Source organism: Macrosteles quadrilineatus, unplaced genomic scaffold (genome assembly GCF_028750875.1).
Source record: "Macrosteles quadrilineatus isolate MER2022 unplaced genomic scaffold, UCM_ALF_1.0 Scaffold_7__1_contigs__length_78375512, whole genome shotgun sequence".
Classification (NCBI taxonomy): Eukaryota; Metazoa; Arthropoda; class Insecta; order Hemiptera; family Cicadellidae; genus Macrosteles; species Macrosteles quadrilineatus.
Window position 1 is genome coordinate 29,785,800 of NW_026542600.1, and position 21,318 is coordinate 29,807,117.

The window sequence follows — 21,318 nt, forward strand, 5'->3', positions numbered from 1 at the left end:
ATAGTCATGAGTTACTCACATAAATAAATATAGATAAATACATGCATGCTTTAAATCAAAATAAACATTCTATTTTACAATCACTTTTTTACTGTTTTAAAATGAAGGAGGAATTCGAATTTTGAAAGAAACATTAACCATATCTATTGACAATAATTTTATTATTAATCATGATTTGAATTAGTAGAGCTATATTTATATTATCATACTGTTACCTCGACTAAATAAAAATAAAATAATAATAAGTTACTGATCACCCAAAAAATTGAAAATACAACTTAGATACTAAAACCCAGTTTAGAATTAACTTCCATAGAATTTGCGATCGAAAAATTGGCCGGTATCAGTTTGTCTTGTTTTATACAGCATGTGTGTTAAATCGGAGATAGGAAAAAGTTGTCAACTGCGATTCTTTTCCCCTCTCTTGGGTTCACGCTAGCACAGAAAACATACTAAGAATGTTTTCTGTGACGCTAGTAACATTTTATGAAAGAACCATAAACTAACCCCTGTGGTCGAACTCCTCAAATGTTTGTAGGTGTGTCAAGGATCAAACTCGGCACTCCCGTCTCTAGGTTAACAACACACCAAAATACGATAATATGTATTGAATTTGTTAGCCCTCTGCCCCAGTGGCCTTTAAAGTCCCATCCCATGTTATTCTTATGGAGGAAAACAGAGTTTTTGTCACAGCTAATTTGAGAGAACGGCTGGGTGTAGAAACTTGGTAGGGGTGTCTAAAGACAGGTATTGGTCTGTAGGTGAGCCCTCAAAATAGAAAAGAGGTAAATTTCCTTGGGGCTCTGCCCCAGAGGCCTTTAAAGTTCACTCTGCAATTTTGTTTACATTATGATCATATGGATAATTTTACACTACTTTTAATGAACCAGCTGTTAATATTAAAATTGTATTCAAAGGTCTACTGAAACTGTCAAAATTAAATGTTTACATTATTATTTATGATTTTAAAATGATTCTCCACTGCATGGTAAGTTTTTTATAGTTTCAACAAAATGATGAATTTATGATACGTTTTAAATGTTTTGTTCAAAAATCTATGCTTTATTGCTCTTAGAAAATGTTAAATTATGAAATAAGTGTGACATATCATTTTCAAAGGAACATATAACTATTCCTTATCGGGTTAGCTTATGTATTGTAAGGTTGGCACTTGCCTTTTTTTCCTACTTTCAATCACCATTTATTTTTCAATTCAAGAGAGAACACCACAAATTCATTTATTGGTATGAAAGTTTTCGATAATCGGGTGGAAAATTGTGTCATAGATGAGTAACTTGCATTGAGGATGAGAGCTGTGTTCAAGTTTTGGAATAGACTAACTACGGAGTATGTTTCATCTATGGTTTTGGTGAAGTAGGTGAACTAATGTCAATTCAGGTATTTTTAGAAAAATGTGCAGGCCTACAGGGTTTTTACTTTGATGTACACATGTAGCTAGGTCGAACAACGCATCTGAACCTCACTACATACAACACATTCGGAAACACAACAGTGTCATCACATCTCATCGCATTTGCATAATTTGTTACCAAGGCTGGACTAGGTTATGCATTTGGTTCCACAAATGTTCAAGATTTGTGATCAAATTTCCTACAATTATGGTTCATTCCATCCACGAAAAACATGCTTTATGTGGTCGATATGGCCAGGCAAAACTACCCCCTAAGTTAATGAATTATCAAGTAAGAACAGGATGATTAAATACATGGGTCGATGTGGCAAGAGAAGGAATTAAAATTGCTTAGATTGAAGTAAGAATGTTACTGCTATCTGGAGAATCAGATATTTTTATCAAATACAGAAAAAACTTATTTAAATGATGATAAAATTCTGTATTTTTATGACTAAAGATGAAGATTTACTTATAAATCTGGATACAATCTGAATGATTTTTCTAAAGCAGTTGGAATTAGTTGTTAGTAATAAATATTGACTCTTTCCGTAACATGATAGACTAATTATATGAACTCATTCTCCCAGATAGTGAAAGTGGCTTTGACATAAAACAAACTCATGAACAAACAATTATAACGACTCCTAAAAAACCTTTTGGGCAACATAAAGCCGATAAAAAGGTAGGAAATATTGTGTTAAACGAATTCAACAATCACGTTTTTTAGGGAACACAATCGTCATACTTATTATTATGCTTATCCTCCCTTCATTTGACTAAGATTTTAATGACTTCACTCTATCTATCGCAGTTGGCTGAATTTACATAAAACCTCAAGATTAACCGTCGATTTCGACGGGGTTCCACTAGTTTTCTATTATTTTTCTCTATTGTTAAAAAGTGTTGGGTTTTCCTTAATTGAAAATGCCACTGGAGTAAACGGTAAAAATGGGCGCGTACAATTGTGATTCTCTGAAGTGTACCACTTACTCATATTCCATGATACGACGATTTTTACCGTAGCCTACTTAGGGTTAAATAGGAATGTTTGACTATAAAAAGCCTTGCTTTGAAATTTGAAATTAAGTTTTATAAATATGGACGGATAAAACATCAAAAGCACAACACATTCACATAACAATAGAATGTCAATCAATAGGCTACATGCATAATAACTGTAAAACCATGCCTAATAGTTTTCAAAACAATTTTTGTATCATTCAATTAATAAGTAATTTTTATAGACGTTATAAGCGTTTCGCTAGTTGTCTTTCTGTGTGCCCGAAGTGTGGGAATACTGGAACCGCTCTATAGGTTAATAGCCTCACACTTTGGCATTGTAAGTTATTGATTCCACTTTTTCACGTCACCTAAATTCACTAGTCTTATAAAGCCGACCTTTGCATGTATAGTTGTGACAGGTATTGTGATTCATGAAAGGTTCTATAGCTACTTTTCTAGTGAGACAATTTATACTTCATACAAGGTCGACTATTAGAAGAATTATCATTTCCGTTTGTCTTCGATTTGAATTAATTATTCACGTCGGCAAGGTCAATTCTCTAGGTAGTATAATAATTAATTGAAACATGATAGTGATATTTCATTAGGCGAAACCCTATTACTAGACATCAACATAATATGTGCAACATATTATTGTAGCATTAGAATGCGGCTATTCTATTGATTACAGCGAGTGTGAAAGGCTTCTGATCTAGGAGACTTGGGGTCAAAATATTGCCTATCAAAAATTACTAAATTAAGCGACAAAGCCGGGAACAGTGGTTCGGAACCCACCTCTCGGAGATGTCTAAGACAAGGATGTAACTGTAAGATATGTAACACTTTTCTTTTCTATCACGTAAAAAGAGAACTAGCTCAACTACTGGTAAATTCAGTTTAAGGGTAGGCCTATAATTATTCTAAGTGAAAGGAAGGTGAAAAACTCCTGGTGAAAGGACAGTTATACATACAAAAGACAATTTTAGCCTTTAGCGGGTTCATAGTGGTAATAAAACACAAAATTATATCGGGCGAGCCGACGCGACGGGTAACACCTAGTCACTATATGAAATGGAGAAGAAAGTGGGGTGTATTTAGACCTAAATAGAAAAGAGAGATGAGTGTAGTTGAGTGAGATACTCTATGTATTACTGCCCAAGATCAGCTGTTTCTTGAGCACATTGATCAAAGACAGCTGGATTCAGTTTCAAATCATTCGAATTTTCACGATCGAACTGGCTGCCTTCTGACATACTAGACGAGAACTATCCACAGTTTAGCGGATCACTCTCCCCCGAAAAAATAGTTTTTTGGTTTAGTCAGTTTAATTAAATATTGAATTATACCCATTATAATTTACACTTTAAGTGTTGATAACAGTTTTGAGGGTGTAATTAATAGATTTTATTTTATGGTAAACCGATAACATTTGTTGGCACTTTATTTTTAATCACATTTTTCTGATTGTCAAAAAATTAAATTAATAAATAAGTTTACTATATAAGGGTTTTACGAAACCCTGCAGATAAAAGGTACAAGTAACACTTCTATTTGCCTTAAGTTTCTTAAAAACTACTTTTTATAGTGTTTGAACATTTATTGTTTCTTGTTGGTTGTAACATCAAACACTGTTCCCTAACTACGCATTACTCTTTCACTGAATTGAGGAGCTTTAACCCCTACTGAGCAAAGCTTTATCATCAAAAGTATAAAAAATTATAAATGTTATAAGTATGAAGTAAGCAAATTAATAAGTAAGTGTACAGAAATTAGTCTACATACTAAATCGAAAAAAATTTTCCCTATAGGAAAACATTGAAGTGTCGCATACTTACCGGAAGCGAATCAAGCAATTTTGCGGTTACAATAGAAATTTCATACAACGCTCCATGTCGTATCCGGTAAAAAATTGGCGGAAGTAGAGTTGACTTTCAAAGCGTACTTTGATATTGTGAAAAGTACAACGAGAACATGACTCAAGCAAAAATATACACCCGTTACGTTTGTTTAGGGTACATTAATACTGATAGTTAATCATATCGCATTCATGAACATTTTTTACAAAAAATAATATATTAATTGTTAATAGTTTTAGCAAATAAATTGATTTGCTATAAATTGTCATGATCTTTGAATTCATACTATAAACATTGTCTTAAGTTTAATGGCTGGAAGAGTTGTTTGGTCAGTAAACCTGAACCGAACCCCTCTATTCCATAAAAAGTAATGTACAGTAATAGTAATCAAATTATAAATTAAAGCTTTAACAGTTAAGATACGCTATTCTTTAAACCCCTCTATTCTATAAAAAGTAATGTACAGTAACCAAATTATAAATTCAAGCTTTAACAATAAAGATACGCCATTCGTTTAGACCCCTCTATTCTATAAAAAGTAATGTACAGTAACCAAATTATAAATTCAAGCTTTAACAATAAAGATACGCCATTCGTTTAGACCCCTCTATTCTATAAAAAGTAATGTACAGTAACCAAATTATAAATTCAAGCTTTAACAATAAAGATACGCCATTCGTTTAGACCCCTCTATTCTATAAAAAGTAATGTACAGTAACCAAATTATAAATTCAAGCTTTAACAATAAAGATACGCTATTCGTTTAGACCCCTCTATTCTATAAAAAGTAATGTACAGTAACCAAATTATAAATTCAAGCTTTAACAGTTAAGATACGCTATTCTTTAAACCCCTCTATTCTATAAAAAGTAATGTACAGTAACCAAATTATAAATTCAAGCTTTAACAATAAAGATACGCTATTCGTTTAGACCCCTCTATTCTATAAAAAGTAATGTACAGTAACCAAATTATAAATTCAAGCTTTAACAATAAAGATACGCTATTCGTTTAGACCCCTCTATTCTATAAAAAGTAATGTACAGTCACCAAATTATAAATTCAAGCTTTACGCTATTCGTTTAGAACTACACTAAACAATAAATTATTTTCATGAGAATGAATATATACTAGCAATTCTCATATTCTCACAGTTTACCGTCATTAAGAATTCTTCATACTGTATTATATTTCACTTATTTAAATTTTAATTATTCGTCGTTTCAAAAAATGTGTTTAAAATCATGTAGAAGAAAAATGTTCTGCAATAGTCCATAAAATCCGCATAGAGATGCTTATACATCCCTGTTACGTAAAACACAAGTTTCTGGTTTATCTCTTATTTAACATAACTATTTTAGTTTTGAGGTCAATAAGTACAGATTTTGTAAGTTAGGGATGGTTATCAAAATGATTGATGGTATTAAAGTGTTCCTAGGATTGTTTCCTTGATACTTGACTCTATAACAATATCAACCAATATTTAAATAGTTTGTTTGTATTTAAATTAATATAACAAAACAAGTGTAGAGTAATATACAATTGTTTGGGGCGTATTTTATGTTAGGTAAAATAAATCTTTTGTCGTATACTTCTTTTACTCTCTAAGGTAAAAAAAGAATTGACTGGAGTCTACGCATCTACGGGTTTTATCACCTGTATATTTAACCCTTATTTAACTCCTTCCGCTGATTTCGACAAAGAAAATAGATCCCATTAACAATTATCATATCGTCACATGAATCTATTTGTGTTTGTCACCGCCTTGCTTTGTATCACATCTTACTAGAATAAATACAGCTTAATCGATGTTTGGATTAAAATGTAAAGACACTTCAGGAATTTGACCACTCTTAATAAACTACGTAAACAGGTAACATAGTTGAATACATTGGTAGCAGCTGTTTGATTGTATAAAGAAACAAGATCTTACCAAATTTGAGTCAACCTATAAGCATAAATAATTCACAACATTTTGTTTTATGAATTGAATAGTGCGATATGATGAAAAATATAGTTTATCACACGGGCCCAAAGCGTCTTTTCTATAGTATTCATTCATAGGGAGTCTACATACAACCGCCGTAGTGTGCAATAGCGCTATCGTGTTTTTTCGTGTTTAAATGTCCCGTGTCGTGTAAATGTACTGTATTATGTGTACATTTTGATGTGTTTGACGTGTTGCAAGCTTCGAATATGTTGCATTGCAACGAAATATCTTCAGTTATTTCAGCATTAGCTTTGAACAATGAAGTTAGACACAATTTTGCTCTACTGACAGGTAAACCTAAAAAGGCGTCTTTTATATTCTCCGCATTTCCCAATATCAGGGTTGCCTCATGTGTCAATCTGGAGCTCATATAGTAATGAATAATTCTAGGCACTTAGGAAAATGGGCATTATCAAATCGAAGCACATTTTTAAATATTTGTTTTATGGTGATTTTGTACTAACTTGCTACAGCCCGATTCTTGTGTTTGAATTGTCATTGGAATCATGGAGTTATAGGCTAGAAATATGTAGTCATACTGTACTAATAAGCCACTATGAATGCAATGGATAAACTAGATTTTATTATGGGCGGAAGCAAGTGTTGAAACGAATTCAAGGAAATTCACAAAACCTTGAATAGGGTGTCATTATCATATCTTTTGTCGCTTGCTCTTCCATCCTTTCGCTATACTAGGAGTCCTTGACGAGTTAAGTGAGTTAAGAAACATAACAAGAGTTCATGTCAACGTCAAAAGGAGGAAGACGAGAGCGTAGATTAGGCGAGACGGCTTGAGTGTGTTTATTGTTACAATAGTTTTCGTTTTACACAAGTTCTAACAAACTATTTCACATACTACAGGGTCTTGGGATAGTACATAATATGCTTGTCTCCTTGAAAAACGGTAAGCGTGTTTAGATTTAAAGGTTAAATTCCTATCCTCCTATTCGTGAGAATTATAGAGAATTATAGTGATACGCTTGTATCATTGACTATTAATCTACAGACTACAATCCTTGTATTATGTTTAGATTTTGTTTATCTTTTCGTCGTATTCATTTGTCGATCTTCTAATGTAATGTGACTAAAGTTCTTCATTATTTAATTTGTCTTATTAAACATCGGAAAAAATTATTAAGAGTCGTTCAATAATTTGCCCTCGAGTAAATCAATAAGTGAGCGATTTTAGGCTAATTACCAATTAATATAGCCATCAAAAGATTTTACTCTTTCACACACTAGATTTCAGAACCAGGATAAAATGTATTGGGTGAAAGATATACATATATAAATATATATTTAACTTTTTACTTATTTATAAAATTGGATTATCAACCATACCCATGACAAACTTTGCATACCACGAAATCGGTTTTACTTAGGATAGGTCTTTGCAAACGTTCTGAAATTTCTAATGTCAAACAATTAAACGTAGTCATGTAATTTTTTAAGATCAGATAACTAAATGACTTTAGTGTTCGATAATTGTGTAGAACAGAACAGCGAATTTGCTGGCCCTTGGGGCAAATCCCGGATTTGACCACATGTTGAAAATTAAAATAAATCTCTCTGCATCATAGTCTTACAGAAAAACTTTTAAGTTTAAAGCTAACAAAACCTGACAGCGTCACATACTGACAGGTCAGACACACAGACAGACACAAACAGATAAGGAGACCCAACATAAAACCCGACTCGACTCAATAACTGGTGAATCGCAAACAACCCCAAATCTTACACTATAAAAATAACTCTAACGTACAGACACAATTGCCCATAACATAATTATTATTGTATCTTTTCATTTTATCAGATTTATTTAACCCACTATTTGAAAATATTTTTTTTAAATATTTATCTGGGCTATTAAATATATACAGTATTTCTTATCAGTACTGACATGAGGTAGTGGAAATCTCAGAACTTTTTATAATTTTTCTTTGTGAATCTTGAGAAAGAAATCTTCATACTTTGTTGGCAAAATTTCTTTATTCTTTTGACAATGGCTAAAAACAGAAAGTTTATTGTTTACAATTTAACTAAACTTATCTGTCAGCTTATTTAACAACAAAAATACAAGTTTAAACTATGTACATGATATCTTGATTTTCAACGTCCATGCTACTATTAGGAAAACAGCATTAGCTCTATCGATTACTTATAGATTAGAAATAGTAATGTGCTTTTATCACAAAGTCATCATTATTGTCAGCATGATAATTGTGATCGTGGCACTATAGTGACCATTTTAGAAATCGCGGAAAATGCCATAATCGTATCTCCTGATCTTGGCAAAACTTTGACCGTTTCCCGGCATAGCGGAGAAATCATGATTACCTCTCGCAATAGCAGTGGCATCGTGATCGTCTCTCCCAATTTTGGTAACATTGTGAATTTTGATTGCCCAATCTCCGTAGATGCTTCTTGCTACTGCAATCGTAATCATGTTTAGGTTCAAATTTGAATTTTATAAAAAATAAATACCTAGTAGCCCCTATGGAGGAAGTACCATTACCCCCTCCCACCCCGATGTTGCGCCCTTGACCTTTCTTTAATGCACCAATAATTCACTAAATAGCTTGTTATACATTGTCTATCCAATGTTTAGGATTTTTTAAATGGATTTATGCCCCCCCCCTCTCCTGCGAGCACATATTATTTATAGCTATGTTGACATCAGGAGATAGATGTACCTAATAATGTTGCTTTGATTCCAATCAAAATCAAGTCAATAAAGACTAGTTCACAGTTTAAGACAAGACTGGTATGAAGATTGGACCTTGTGGAAGTGGATCCCTTTTCTGCTATGCATGCTGGAGTTATAAACCTAACAGTTCCCTTACTGGAGATATTCACATTGGAGGTCAGGGGATGACTAGTGACCTAGGGGACAGGAAGACTGAAGGACATTCTGAATGTGACCACCCGTGTGCATCTGCTCTGACATTGGCCTGCACAGTCACTCGTCACTCACCAATTAGGTCGCTGATCCGATCTACTAATCACACTGTCAGCAATAGCCAGACAAGTATGCAGGGCCAACCAAGGTCACATAGTTCTCCCATAATACAGTGCAGACACTTCGTCACTAGATAATCTTTGAAATCACAAGATATCAATAGTCATGAGTCAGGAATCAACAACCTGGTGAGAAGGGCATCTCAGTGTCTAGAGGTGCCCATCCCTCCAAGGTCAGGAGCGCAAATTCCCCCATTTCCTAATACCCTTTTCTTCACCTCCCCCCATAACATAGCCACAATATATGTCAATGTCAATACAAAATATTAATTGTGAACATTAGTACAAAGCTACAATACAAAACAATGGAGACGATGAAATATTTGGGTAATTTTGAAATTATTAAATGGCCATGTTCATTAAAGAGAGTTAGGGAGATCCTCCTTAACCCAAATAAGACATAATGAAATAGCCACAATTGGACAAACACATGACCAGGCAGCCATTACCGGACCAGGGGAATTGGAACACTATGATCTTGCTGCGTCCTCTCTGAGACTGCGATCTTCTATTTGTCTGGATCATAATGACATTATGACAGTAATCCGTCATCATTCCCATATCGAGGTAATCTCTCCTATCGCAGCAAAATTTCTAAAATCTCCTGGAATTGCAGCCAAATCTAGAGCATATGCCCATCTTATTACCGCAAAGACATCATCATCACCTTCTGTGAGCATGGCAATATATTGACATTCCCCTGCATCATGAAGACTCCCCTCTGTTTACCCAAACATCATCATTGCCTTCCGTGAGTGCAGAAATATTTGGATATTTCCCTGCTGTCACAAAGACATAATCATCTCCTTTGTGTTTGTGGCCATATCTTGATATTTTCCCCTGGTCATGAAGACATTATCATCACCTTCCGTGAACGTGACAATATATTTACATTCCTCCGCATCATAAAGACTCTTTTTCATCCCCGGTGATCGTGGCAATACCTCGACATTCCTCCTCGGTTGCGAAGACATCGTCATCCCTATCCACAATGGCGGCTATTTATGTTGATATTCCCCAGCGGTTGTGAAGATATTATTATGATCTTCTCCCGTGATTGCGGCAATATCTTGACACTTCTCTGCGGTGGTGAAGACATCATCACCGTCTTCCTTGATTACGCATATATATCTTGACATTTCCCTGCGGCTGCGAAGACATCATTTTCGCCTTCCGTGATGGTGACAATATCTTGACATTTCCTTATTGTCACGAAGACATTATCATCATCTCCTACGATGGCGCTATTTCTTGTCAAACCACTGCAACATCTGTTCGCGAAGGCTTCATCATCATATAGTGCGATCGCAGTCTGATTATTAAGGGTAAACTTATCTTTTGCGATCGCGATGACATCATATTGTTGCAAAGAACAAATGTTATGATGGCAATAGGTAAAATAAAATAATCCCCCGAAAATGCCAGTGGTACAAGTGTGCCGTTGTCCTCTCCTTTGGGCACTCGTGTTAGTTTCAGAAAAGAATGTAAGGTAAATTAAAGTTACAAAGGTTCTGTTGAATACCCAGTATAATAAAAAGTGCAGATACTTTGCAACAAGGAAGTACTTTAAATCACAGAATATAAAAAATCTGGATTTCAAAATAAAAAATTTTGTGAGCAATGAATCTCAAAGTCTGAGAAGCATTTCAGGCCAACGAGGCCAATACGCTCTGAGTTAAATCCACCAGGAGAAGTGAACATTGACCAATGCAGAAACTTTGCCACTAGAAACTCTTAAAATGCTCAGGATAGTACAACTATTCATACTGCCAGTACAGTAATGAGTCTCTGTGTCTGCTGACAAGTATATTAGGCCAACCAAGGTAACATATATCCCAAGTTGATTCTACCTTGAGAAATTAAGGTTGTAGACCCTTACCACTGAAAAATGTTAAATCATACCCCGGAACGCTTTTATTTTATTTCATACGGAACGTGTATGCATAACGTGGGTTAGACTCATTCTACAACCATAAAAATAATGTCATCAGATAACATTCTGGTCCTATTTTACAAGCAGCTTACAAACAAGCAAATACTCAACTCAACAAATAAAAGTAACTTCACCTTTTTAATGAAAGTTTAGTAGAAAATCTGTCTATCTATTTTCGATTCTTTCACCTAATATGGGAAATTACAGTATCTAACTCTAGAAAAAATATTAAAGATCGTGTTATATGATTACTAAGGTATTTCTGGTCATATAAACAGGTTGTTTCAAAATGTAAGAGATGATTTAATATTCTTATAACAGACAAACTTTACATAAAAATGCATTAAACAGAAGAATATTTTTTGTTATTTCAGTGAGATTTAATACACTTAACATCTGCCCCATGGGAAGCACAACACATCATAATTTCTTGCCCTATATTGGATAAAGTCTCTGGAGTGATAGATTCCACAGCTTCTGTTATGTGTAAGATGAGTTCTTAAAACAAAACAGCAAATGAGGTGGAGCAAAAACCCTATCTTTGATGTCACCCAAAGATAAAAATCATGCAGAGTGAGGTCTGATGATCTGGAAGGCCAAAGTGAAAAATGAGATCCTCTTCTCCTCTCTCTCCCTATCCATCAATTTAGAATGTTGTTCAGGAATGTTCAATCAATTTTAAGGAATTGTGGAGGCTCACCATCTTGCATAAAAATGAATTTATCAGTCATCTCCAAATCGAGGGAACTGCCATTGCCATAAAGTTATGTCATTCTTGATAAAGTGTTTTCTTTAAAAAAAAGAAAGGACCATATACTTTGACTGAAGACACAATCCAGAAAATATCCAATTCTGGTGAATCTCTCATGTTAACAGCCATACAGGGGTTTTTGGTTTCTCTAATTCTTACTCAATAACGATTAACTTTACTGGACATATCACACATGGCTTCATAAAAATAATCCAACGATAAGAGAAACCTTCTTCTGCGACATCCATTAGCATATCAGCACAAAATTCCCACCTTTTGTTGCAATCATGAAGATGAAGCATGTAATAACTGCAGTTTGTATGGTTTCAAATGCCATCTCTTTTTTTAACACGTTTCACGGTTGTCTTTAGAAGGCCAAGATCAATATCTGTTTGAGATGTTGAATTCTTGGGACTTATAGTAAAAAATTCTAAATTAAATAATGAGTCAGCACTTAGTTTGGATGTTTCTTATAGAGCCAACATGAGTATCAGCTGGTGGATGAATGTTGTGCTGTTGGTAGTCCTGACCACTATCTCCAGTGTTGCCGCATCTCCACCACTCTCTGTCAACCTCTTTCAGCTGTTGGATAACTACACAAATAATGCTGTAAGTGCTAATTTTGCCTCCTTATTCTGATCAACTTTTGAAATTCTAGAATTGAAAAATCATATACCATTTATTTTATTTGGTTTTATTGTTTTATATTACTGCATACTATCTCCTGTCAGATGTTATTTACCTGAAAGTAAATGATCTGGTGAACTTGTCACAGAAGTCACTAGTCCTCTTGGTTTTGAATCTGATCCTTAACAATCCTTAAGAATTATTAGAGGTGTGATAACGCTGATATCTGATCACACAATCCTTGTGTTATAAACTCCTCTCCGATACCAGCCGCTGTAGGGAAGATAAAGAATTTTAGGTTTCAACAGTGGCACAATTTTGATTTTAATATAATTAAACAACGTGGCTGTTAAAACCATTTTAATTTGTTGATCAATCTCAATCACATCCCATTTTTATTGGTGATTCTGCCTCATTATAATAATTATTATTATTGATAATTATTAATAATTATTGACAATTAGTTATTAATGATAATATTGATAATTATTGAAAATTATTATTGACTTTATTTTCCCAAACAATAATTTCATTTATTCAACTTTCATTTCAGGAGCGACCAAAGAGACAAGAAACTTCTGGTAAGCAATCCTCCTTTTTTTTAGTTTAGTCTTTCTGTTGTTAATAAATGAAACCACTCTCATTTAATATTTAACAATGATTCCAGGATATAAGGCTTAATTTAAGCCCTTAGTTTTCACCAATAACAATTTAAAGAAGACACTAAATCTGACTGTTTTTAATGGTACATGGATTCTTGGCAATGATATTTCCACTCTGTTGTGTTATAAAATAATACTGTTTTCTGTACATGTCAGTCATATATGAAGTAACTCCCCATAGTAATTCCTACATAGTGAATTGAATAGCCAGACTACTGAGCCTAGTCATTCCAAACGTAAAATTTGTAAATAGTTTAAATGCCCATACTATTGGAAATCCTATATAGTTTTGGTGACAGTGTTGGTTCACAATAGAACCATCATCAGGCATCACAAGAATGGTAAATCTCTCTGTACTTGAGGAGTTTTGTCTCACTGTATAAAATTTAAGCCAACTTGAGCTCAAATCACACAGGCAAACATATTTTCCTTATTTTTAGCGAATTTCCCTATAGGGAAGTAGCTATTACCGTAGGTGGCATGGTAAGACCTAAGCCCGGGAGCGATTTACTTTTTCATTTTGATGTCCCCAGAGGCCAAAAACACCATTCGTTAACATTTTTATATATGTATATATATATATATATATATAATAGATTTATATATATATATATATATGTGTCCGTGAACGCGATAACTTGAGTAATTTTTGTCCGATTTTGATGAAATTTGGTTTAAAGGTGTAAAGCGGGATAAACTTGAATGAGTTCGCGTACCAGCATGATCAGACCATGGGAACAGGGCTTTACGGGGGGTTTTATGGGGTAAAAATTGGTTTTTCTCACTTTTGACCCTCAAAACACAAAGTTTCCCAATTTCTCTTTATACCTTTTAAAGAGCTTAAAAAAACAAATAATTTAGTATGTAAAAGTATTTTTGTACGGTTATTGGTAACGGAGAAAATTTAAAAAATTTTAAATTAAAAATTCCCATGTTATTCTTATGGAGAATATTGTAAAATGTTGTAGTTTGAATCTTGGCAAACTTATTTATTTTGTACTAAGCTATTAATATTTTACTAAAAAACACACTTTATTAGTTTCCTTGTAGCAGCAAACCTAGGTACTCATTTAAATATATTTAATTGAAAATCAATTCAGGCAAATGGAAATTCGCTTAGTTGTCAGGTTTGCTGCGACGGGGGTATTTATCAATTAAAATAGGAATTAAATTTGAAAATGTTTATTTTTATTTGTGCACCATGTGATGTTTTATTCACATTTTAAACTTAATCAAATATAAATATTTATCAACCTATATGATATTTTAACAAATTTTTACTCAACAACATTAGAAGGATACAATTGTGAATGTTTCAGAACTCTGCGACTTTGGCACTGATGCGGATCTCAACACGTGTGAGTGGTCCAACCGCAATGGGACGGCGCTGCGCTGGGAGCTAGGGGCTGGAACCCTGTCTAACTGGCTCGGGGGACCTACAAGGGACGCTAGTGGAACTGAGGACGCGGATAAAGGTAACAATATTTGACTAAGTATAGGTATATGATATCACCTTCAGTCAGCAACTGTAATGAATAAAATATGTTAAAACTGAAGATAAAACCAGAGTAAAGTGAGGAAAACTATAACCGATTATTAATAAATAACAACAATGTTTTGATAGTTAAAATATCCTCCTTCACAAACCTATATTCAAGGCAGTAAGCCCTTGAAGCCTTGCCTCATGTGCTTTGACCACTATCTTATTCTCCAGGAGAAGCTCCAATACAGCACTTACAGACTATGCGCTCCAGTAGCGTTACTAGAACATGGCTTTGGGGGTGGATAGATGACCTCCAAGTCTGCAGTAATCCTGGGCCCCGTAATTGATAAAATAGAATTCCAAACTTGTGTTTTCAGTCATTCCAGAGGTGTAATCACGTTCAAAAGAACTATTAAAATCAACTCAATTGAGACTGTCTCCTAAACAATTTTTACCAACCTCTTCCAAAACTTCCTTCACATTCTTCCAGATGTTCTCCACCCCCAAACTCGGGGTACTACTGTCAGCCAAGACTTGATATCAATTTGTGGATTCAATTACAAAATTATTCTTTACTGCTGGGATTTTTTATTTATCAATGTAGAGCTTCCTGCCTATACGATCATGTTTTCTCTTATGTACCTTAATTCTAAAAGTTGCAAGAACTAAGTGGTAATCACTCCCTATGTCCGCTCCACGCTTATTTCTCACATCCAACAATGAACTACGAAACTTTTGACTGATAGCAATGTGATCAATTTGGCTTTGTGATATGTGATCAGGTGAGATGAGACCCACGTGACCTTGTGGCAATCAGGGTGAGGGGAAAACGTGTTTCCAATCACCATGTCATGTTCTGCACACAGATTGACAAACATCTAACCATTTTTGTGCCTTTGTCCCAAACAATGAGTTCCTATTTTATGCTCTAGACCTTCGTTTTCTCTTAGCATTTAAGACACTAATAATAATTTTATATCCTGCTTGTTTGCTTTTCTTATCTCTTGTGAAATGCTAGAATAGAATTCATCTTTATTTCCTTGTTCTGCTAGTTCAGTGGGCGCATAGCATACAAAACCAGGAATAAGCAAAAGAAGGAATGGATGTCAGAGGAGACGTGGACTGAAGTAAACAGAAGGAAGAATTTAAAAATGAAATATAACAGCTCCAAAACGAGAATTCAAAAGTAAAACGCCTATCAAGAATATTCAGAAGCAAATCGTAATGTCAAAAGGTATGTGCGAAGAGACAAAAGAAGATGGGTTGATGAACTGGCTCAGGAAGCAGAAGAAGCTGCAAGGCAAGGAAAAACCAAAAAGCTTTACGACATTACGAGAAAACTGGCAAAGAATAACTTCGCTAGAGAAAAACCAGTATGAAGTAAGAGAGGTGAAATGCTGACAAATATTGAAGACCAGTTGAATAGATGGCAGGAACACTTCAGCGAGATGTTGGATAGAGCAGAAACACAGGAAGAGGCTTTACCACTAAATTCCCTCAATTGAAGAAATCAGAGATGCGATCTAAAGCATGAAAAATGGCAAAGCCTCTGGTTTAGACAACATTGCGGCCGAGATCCTAAAAGCTGGTGATGTCGCCACGGACCAACTTCATCCACTACTTCAACAGATTTGGCAAGAGGAGAGAACTCCAAAGGAATGGAAGAAGGGTATAGTTGTCAAAATACCAATGAAAGGGGATGTAACAATCTGTAACATTTGGAGAGGTATTACGCTTTTGTCAGTCCCAAGCAAAGTGCTGGCCAGAATAATGCCAAACCGGATAAAATATTCCATTGAATTGAAATTGAGGAAAAACAGGTAGGTTTCCGAAGAAGTTGTGTGGATTTAATGTACTATGTGGAGAGTGTACTAACTCTCCAAATCCTACTTGAACACAGCAAAGAATTTCAAAGTACTCTCTACCTGGCATTTGTAGATTTCAAGAAGGCCTTTGACACAGTGAAACACCAGGTGCTATGGCATTTTCTACAAGAATATAGGACACCCCCTAAAACAATAAATATTATCAAAGACATGTACAGTGGTTTCCAATGTCAGATTTCGCATCAGGGAAAGTTGACTGGAGCAATCCCAGTTAAAATAGGTGTTCGCCAGGGCTCATTTTATCACTATAATACTGTTCCTTTTGGTGCTGAGCTGAACTCAGTTATGAGGAGGGTAACAAATAATAGAAGGTGGGGAGTGTAGTGGGGACTGAGGGAGCGGCTGGAGGACCTTGACTTTGCTGACGACCTTTGCTTGATTGCTCAGAGGTACACCGATCTCCAGGCGGAATTAAGTTCTCTACAAAGAAAGGCTGAAGAGGTGAGTCCTAAGATAAACGTGAATAAGATAAAGGAAATGAAGTTTAATTCCAGAGTAGCCCAAGCCTTAGAATTAAACGGGAAGGTGATTGAAGAGGTTAACTCTTTCCTATACCTCGGAAGCAAAGTCACAGCAGATATAGGAGCCAAGGAAGATGTTAGGAGCCGCATTGGGAAAGCTAATGCAGCATTTATTCAGCTTTACCCAATATGGCGAAATATAAATAATTTCGGAAAATTGGAAAATGGATCAGAGTGGTACTTCTCAACTCCAGGTGTTTGTAAACAGGTGTCTTAGACGTATAATGAGAGTGATCTGGCCAAACACTATTTTAAATGAACAGCTTTGGGTGGCAAAGGGGCAACAAAAGATCAGTCTGGAAATCAGAAGACGGAAGTGGAGGTGGCTGGGTCACACTCTCCGGAAGACGGATGAATCAATTGAAAAGAAGACCCTGGAATGGAATACCCAAGGGATGAGAAAGAGGGGAAGACCCTGTGACACTTGGAGAAGAACAATAACAAAGGAAGCTTTGAGTGTCTGGCAGACCTGGGGTCAGCTGAGGGATCTGGCGCAGGACATAGATGTATGGTGAGCTCTTCTCGATGCCCTATACTCCCACTAAGGAGCGACAGGAAATGAGTCAAGTCAAGTCAAGAGGCTGTCTCCTGCCGATCAGATTCAGGAAATAGTATTTCTTCATTAAGAAATACCACTATCGGTAAACAAGCATGATTGTTTTTTACCGGTCGTCTGCGTGATTCGTAACTTATTACAGTTCCTCGAAGTTTTAGATTTGGCTGAAATTCCCTCCTGACGGTCCTGACACCATACCGGATAATAATACACAACATTTCACTAAATAACATTAATGTATTTCAGAATACACACTATAACATGGATGTTTTGAGAATTTTTTCCGTCACTAGTAACTAACATCTAAAAGCCATCTGGCGTCTGCTTAGTGCTTACAGCGCATACTTGCTGTGTTACCACTCCCACTCTCCAAATTTACTCCCGCTGCCTGGGTGTATTAATTAAATAGACCTTTAAAATTAGTTTACCATACAAATCAACTAGCTAATAATTTTAATGAATTATATTAATAAAACCAAATCAAAAATAAATCATCAGTTTCAGTTTTAAACTTCACTCAACTTGAGCAACTGTATTTTAAAGTAGGATTGCTGTGATACAAATATTTATTTTCATTTTCGGGTTCTGGGGGGGGGGGGGGGTTCTATCCCCCTTTCCTCCCATTCCCCATAGTTACGCCACTGATGCGTTCCATAGTTTGAGACTGATCTCCACATCCACTAGACTAATCATTTGGTCCAATATCAAGAAGCTATCCTGACCTTGAAAGGAACTCTGATAGGATGCAAATATTTCTTGGAAAGAGGCCCACCTTCATTACCCTCAACAGAATATGATATTTCAAAATCAGAATGTGTAGCTATAATGAACCATATGTAGCCGGGGGGGGGGGGGGAGGGAGAAGGAAAGAGGGAGACTTATGTTTGCTATTGCGGGTTCGGGGGCGATATATGGCGGTTATGGGATATTGGTGGGAATTTGGGAAATCGGAGGGAATAACAGGGTAATGCTAATAGGGTTGGAATTGCTATGTCTGGACCAAACTTGAATCTACTACCAATAAAATTAGGAAGATTGCTGGAGACCAGAGGGACGGAGATCTTTACCCAAATCAGAACACCTGCCTAGCCAGCTTTGATTTAAACTAACTTAACTAACTATTTAACTATGAACTGAACATGGATAATTACTTAGAAATATTGCAGAGTGAATGAAATAATATGTTAAGTGAATACTGAATGTGAAATATGTAAGAATTTGATTGATAACTAATAAGTTACATTCTGGGAACATGTGACTGCAATTTTCAGGTTTGATAAGGATGGCTGCGGAAGACAGCCATCTCAGCTAAGAGTTAATTTACCTCAATTCAATAGTCGGGTGAGCCAGAAGGGCTCCCCGCTTGTTTCCTGACTTAGACAGACATTATTTCTACTTATATTTAAATAAATATAGTCAAATAACTCATCCATTTAGTGATGCAGCAGGCCGGTAAAAAGGGTACTTCTATCTTCGGTGAAGGATGGTCGAGCAAGGAGGAGACAAGAGTAGGATGGTGGGGAGAGAGCGTTAAAGCACTCGCGGCAGGCAACAAGATGGTCATGCAGCCCGGCTTTGCGAAATGCTTACACTATATAAAGTATAGCATGCTGCTATGCGTCACAAATGTTTTACTCAGGCTATTTTATTTCACTAATGTAAGTTAAATTTGTCATCCTTATATTGTAGCCAGTGCTTTTTTAAACTCAACAAAGCATAAAAGAGATTTTATATAACTTTAATTAAGTTTTTTAAACATTTTCTTTTTTTTTTAAATAACTAGCTTTAAAAGATGTTGAAGAAAATTATTTTCCTGCTAATCACAAACATATTCAGAGAGTAAACAAAAGGTTTTTCTAAGTAGTGAGTCCCATGTCTCTCTTAAAATCAAGTCTCTCTAAAATTACACTCGCTTAGCTGTTCTAGAGAGGTGAAAGGGTGTAAGAGACATAAGACTACTACAGGTGTGACTAAATGTGTAATAAAACAAATAAATTTAGAAAACAAAAGAAGTTACAAAGTGTGACAGCACCAAATAAGAGCTTAGAAAAAAACAAAGAGCAACAATAGTAAGAAAAAGATTTACAGATTAAGTTACGAGAATAAGTAGAAAAAAATAAAAGATTGAGTTAATAACAAATTATATGACTTGGTTTTTTTACATCTTTATGAATTTAATTTTATTTTTACATACTGCCAATGGTCCCTTGAAGCACACACACCCACAGACACACACACTCCGATCTTCGTTTCAGCCCATGGCAATCCCTCGATTTTTCCTCCCAGGTCCTACAACTCCATGACTCGTCACTCCTCCATCTTCTTCATTAGACTTCTCATTGGCTGATTACCGATAAGGTGTGTGGCTTATAGTTGTTTCTCAAAAGTCGGCCCTACCAGTCATCGCCTAGCTCACGTCAGTTGGGAAAGGTATTTGAAAATCGATGCTCATGCTACTAATCAACTCTGTTCACACCAACTGGTCGACTAAGTGTAATGTGAACAGAGTGTCTGCATAGATGATCAACGTCGGTACAGGGTTTAATAATCCCATTTCTTACAAAGTACAGAAAAATGTATTTTAGTCTTAAAGCTTCTGAGTACATTATATCAAATTCTAAATGTATTTCAGGAGGGTACATATTCTTTGAGACATCTCTGTTAGCGGCCCCTGTCCTACGTGTGGATGACATCACTATCCGAGAAGGCCAGAATGCTTTCATCGAGAGTCCAATACTGAGCACAACAGGGGCTGAAGGAAAGTGTGTTGGCTTTAGGTGAGACACAGGAAACAATGCTTTAGACTAGAAAATGTTACAAAACTTAAGCAATGTTAATATACTCATCTATCCATGGATGACCCAAGGAAATAATAACAAACTTGTTTATTGCTTTAAATTTTTGTTTGGAAAAACTGTTTTAGCCGTACTAATGCTAAATAACTTCTTGATCATATTACTATATAACTATAGCCTACTAAATATCCTCTTGCCACTATTGTTACAGAATTACCAAAAAAATATGACAACTAATTCAAAACATTGTGATCATTTAGAAAGTTCCAATGACACTAACAACAGATTTTAAAAATTATAAAGAAGGTTTCTCATAGTTACTTAACTACTTTTTTCAAAAAAAAAGTAATACTTTAAAGCTAGAAGACTTATTGAAAAAAAAACAGAGTGACAATAACAATGTACTCCTAATTTATCGTACTATTTGACTACACCAATAAAAACTACTGACAAATCAAACAAACTCTGTTAGATAACTGCCTTGCGTTGCAATAAAATATAACTTCTAATAAAAAATTTGTAAGAGCTTTAGTGGACTGCAAAATTGTGTATATTAAGAAAACAATGAATAGAACAGATGTTAATTAAAACCATTCCAAATGCAAATGTCAACATGGAGGAAACAAGTAATTATGGGAGTATGGGAAAGAGTATCAAACGTACCGCCAGCCAAAAATTATTTTTCTTCTCATTTAATTTGTTGGTAGAAGACATAGTCTTATTACAGGTCGAATAACTTCTCCTTGACTGGTTTGTAATCTTGCAACTCGGACGATTCCATCTTTACCAGGTAGCAAGTGTTTAACTCTGGCCATTTTCCATGT

At 35.2% G+C, this 21,318-nt stretch overlaps 1 protein-coding gene across 3 annotated transcripts in view; it reads left to right on the forward strand.

The window, feature by feature from the left end:
- Nucleotides 1–21,318, forward strand: part of LOC128998214 (MAM and LDL-receptor class A domain-containing protein 1-like) — a 76,768-nt gene that overhangs the window by 38,260 nt on the left and 17,190 nt on the right. For 2 of the 3 annotated variants that reach the window (XM_054424244.1, XM_054424245.1), the window contains exons 2-5: nt 12,441–12,573; nt 13,145–13,172; nt 14,573–14,728; nt 20,332–20,476. In XM_054424244.1, coding sequence (XP_054280219.1) covers nt 12,448–12,573; nt 13,145–13,172; nt 14,573–14,728; nt 20,332–20,476 — 455 coding nt within the window. In that variant the 5' untranslated portion in view covers nt 12,441–12,447. Of the gene's footprint in view, nt 1–7,011; nt 7,167–12,440; nt 12,574–13,144; nt 13,173–14,572; nt 14,729–20,331; nt 20,477–21,318 lie in introns of those variants that run through there. The other variant, XM_054424243.1, reaches the window with a different exon arrangement.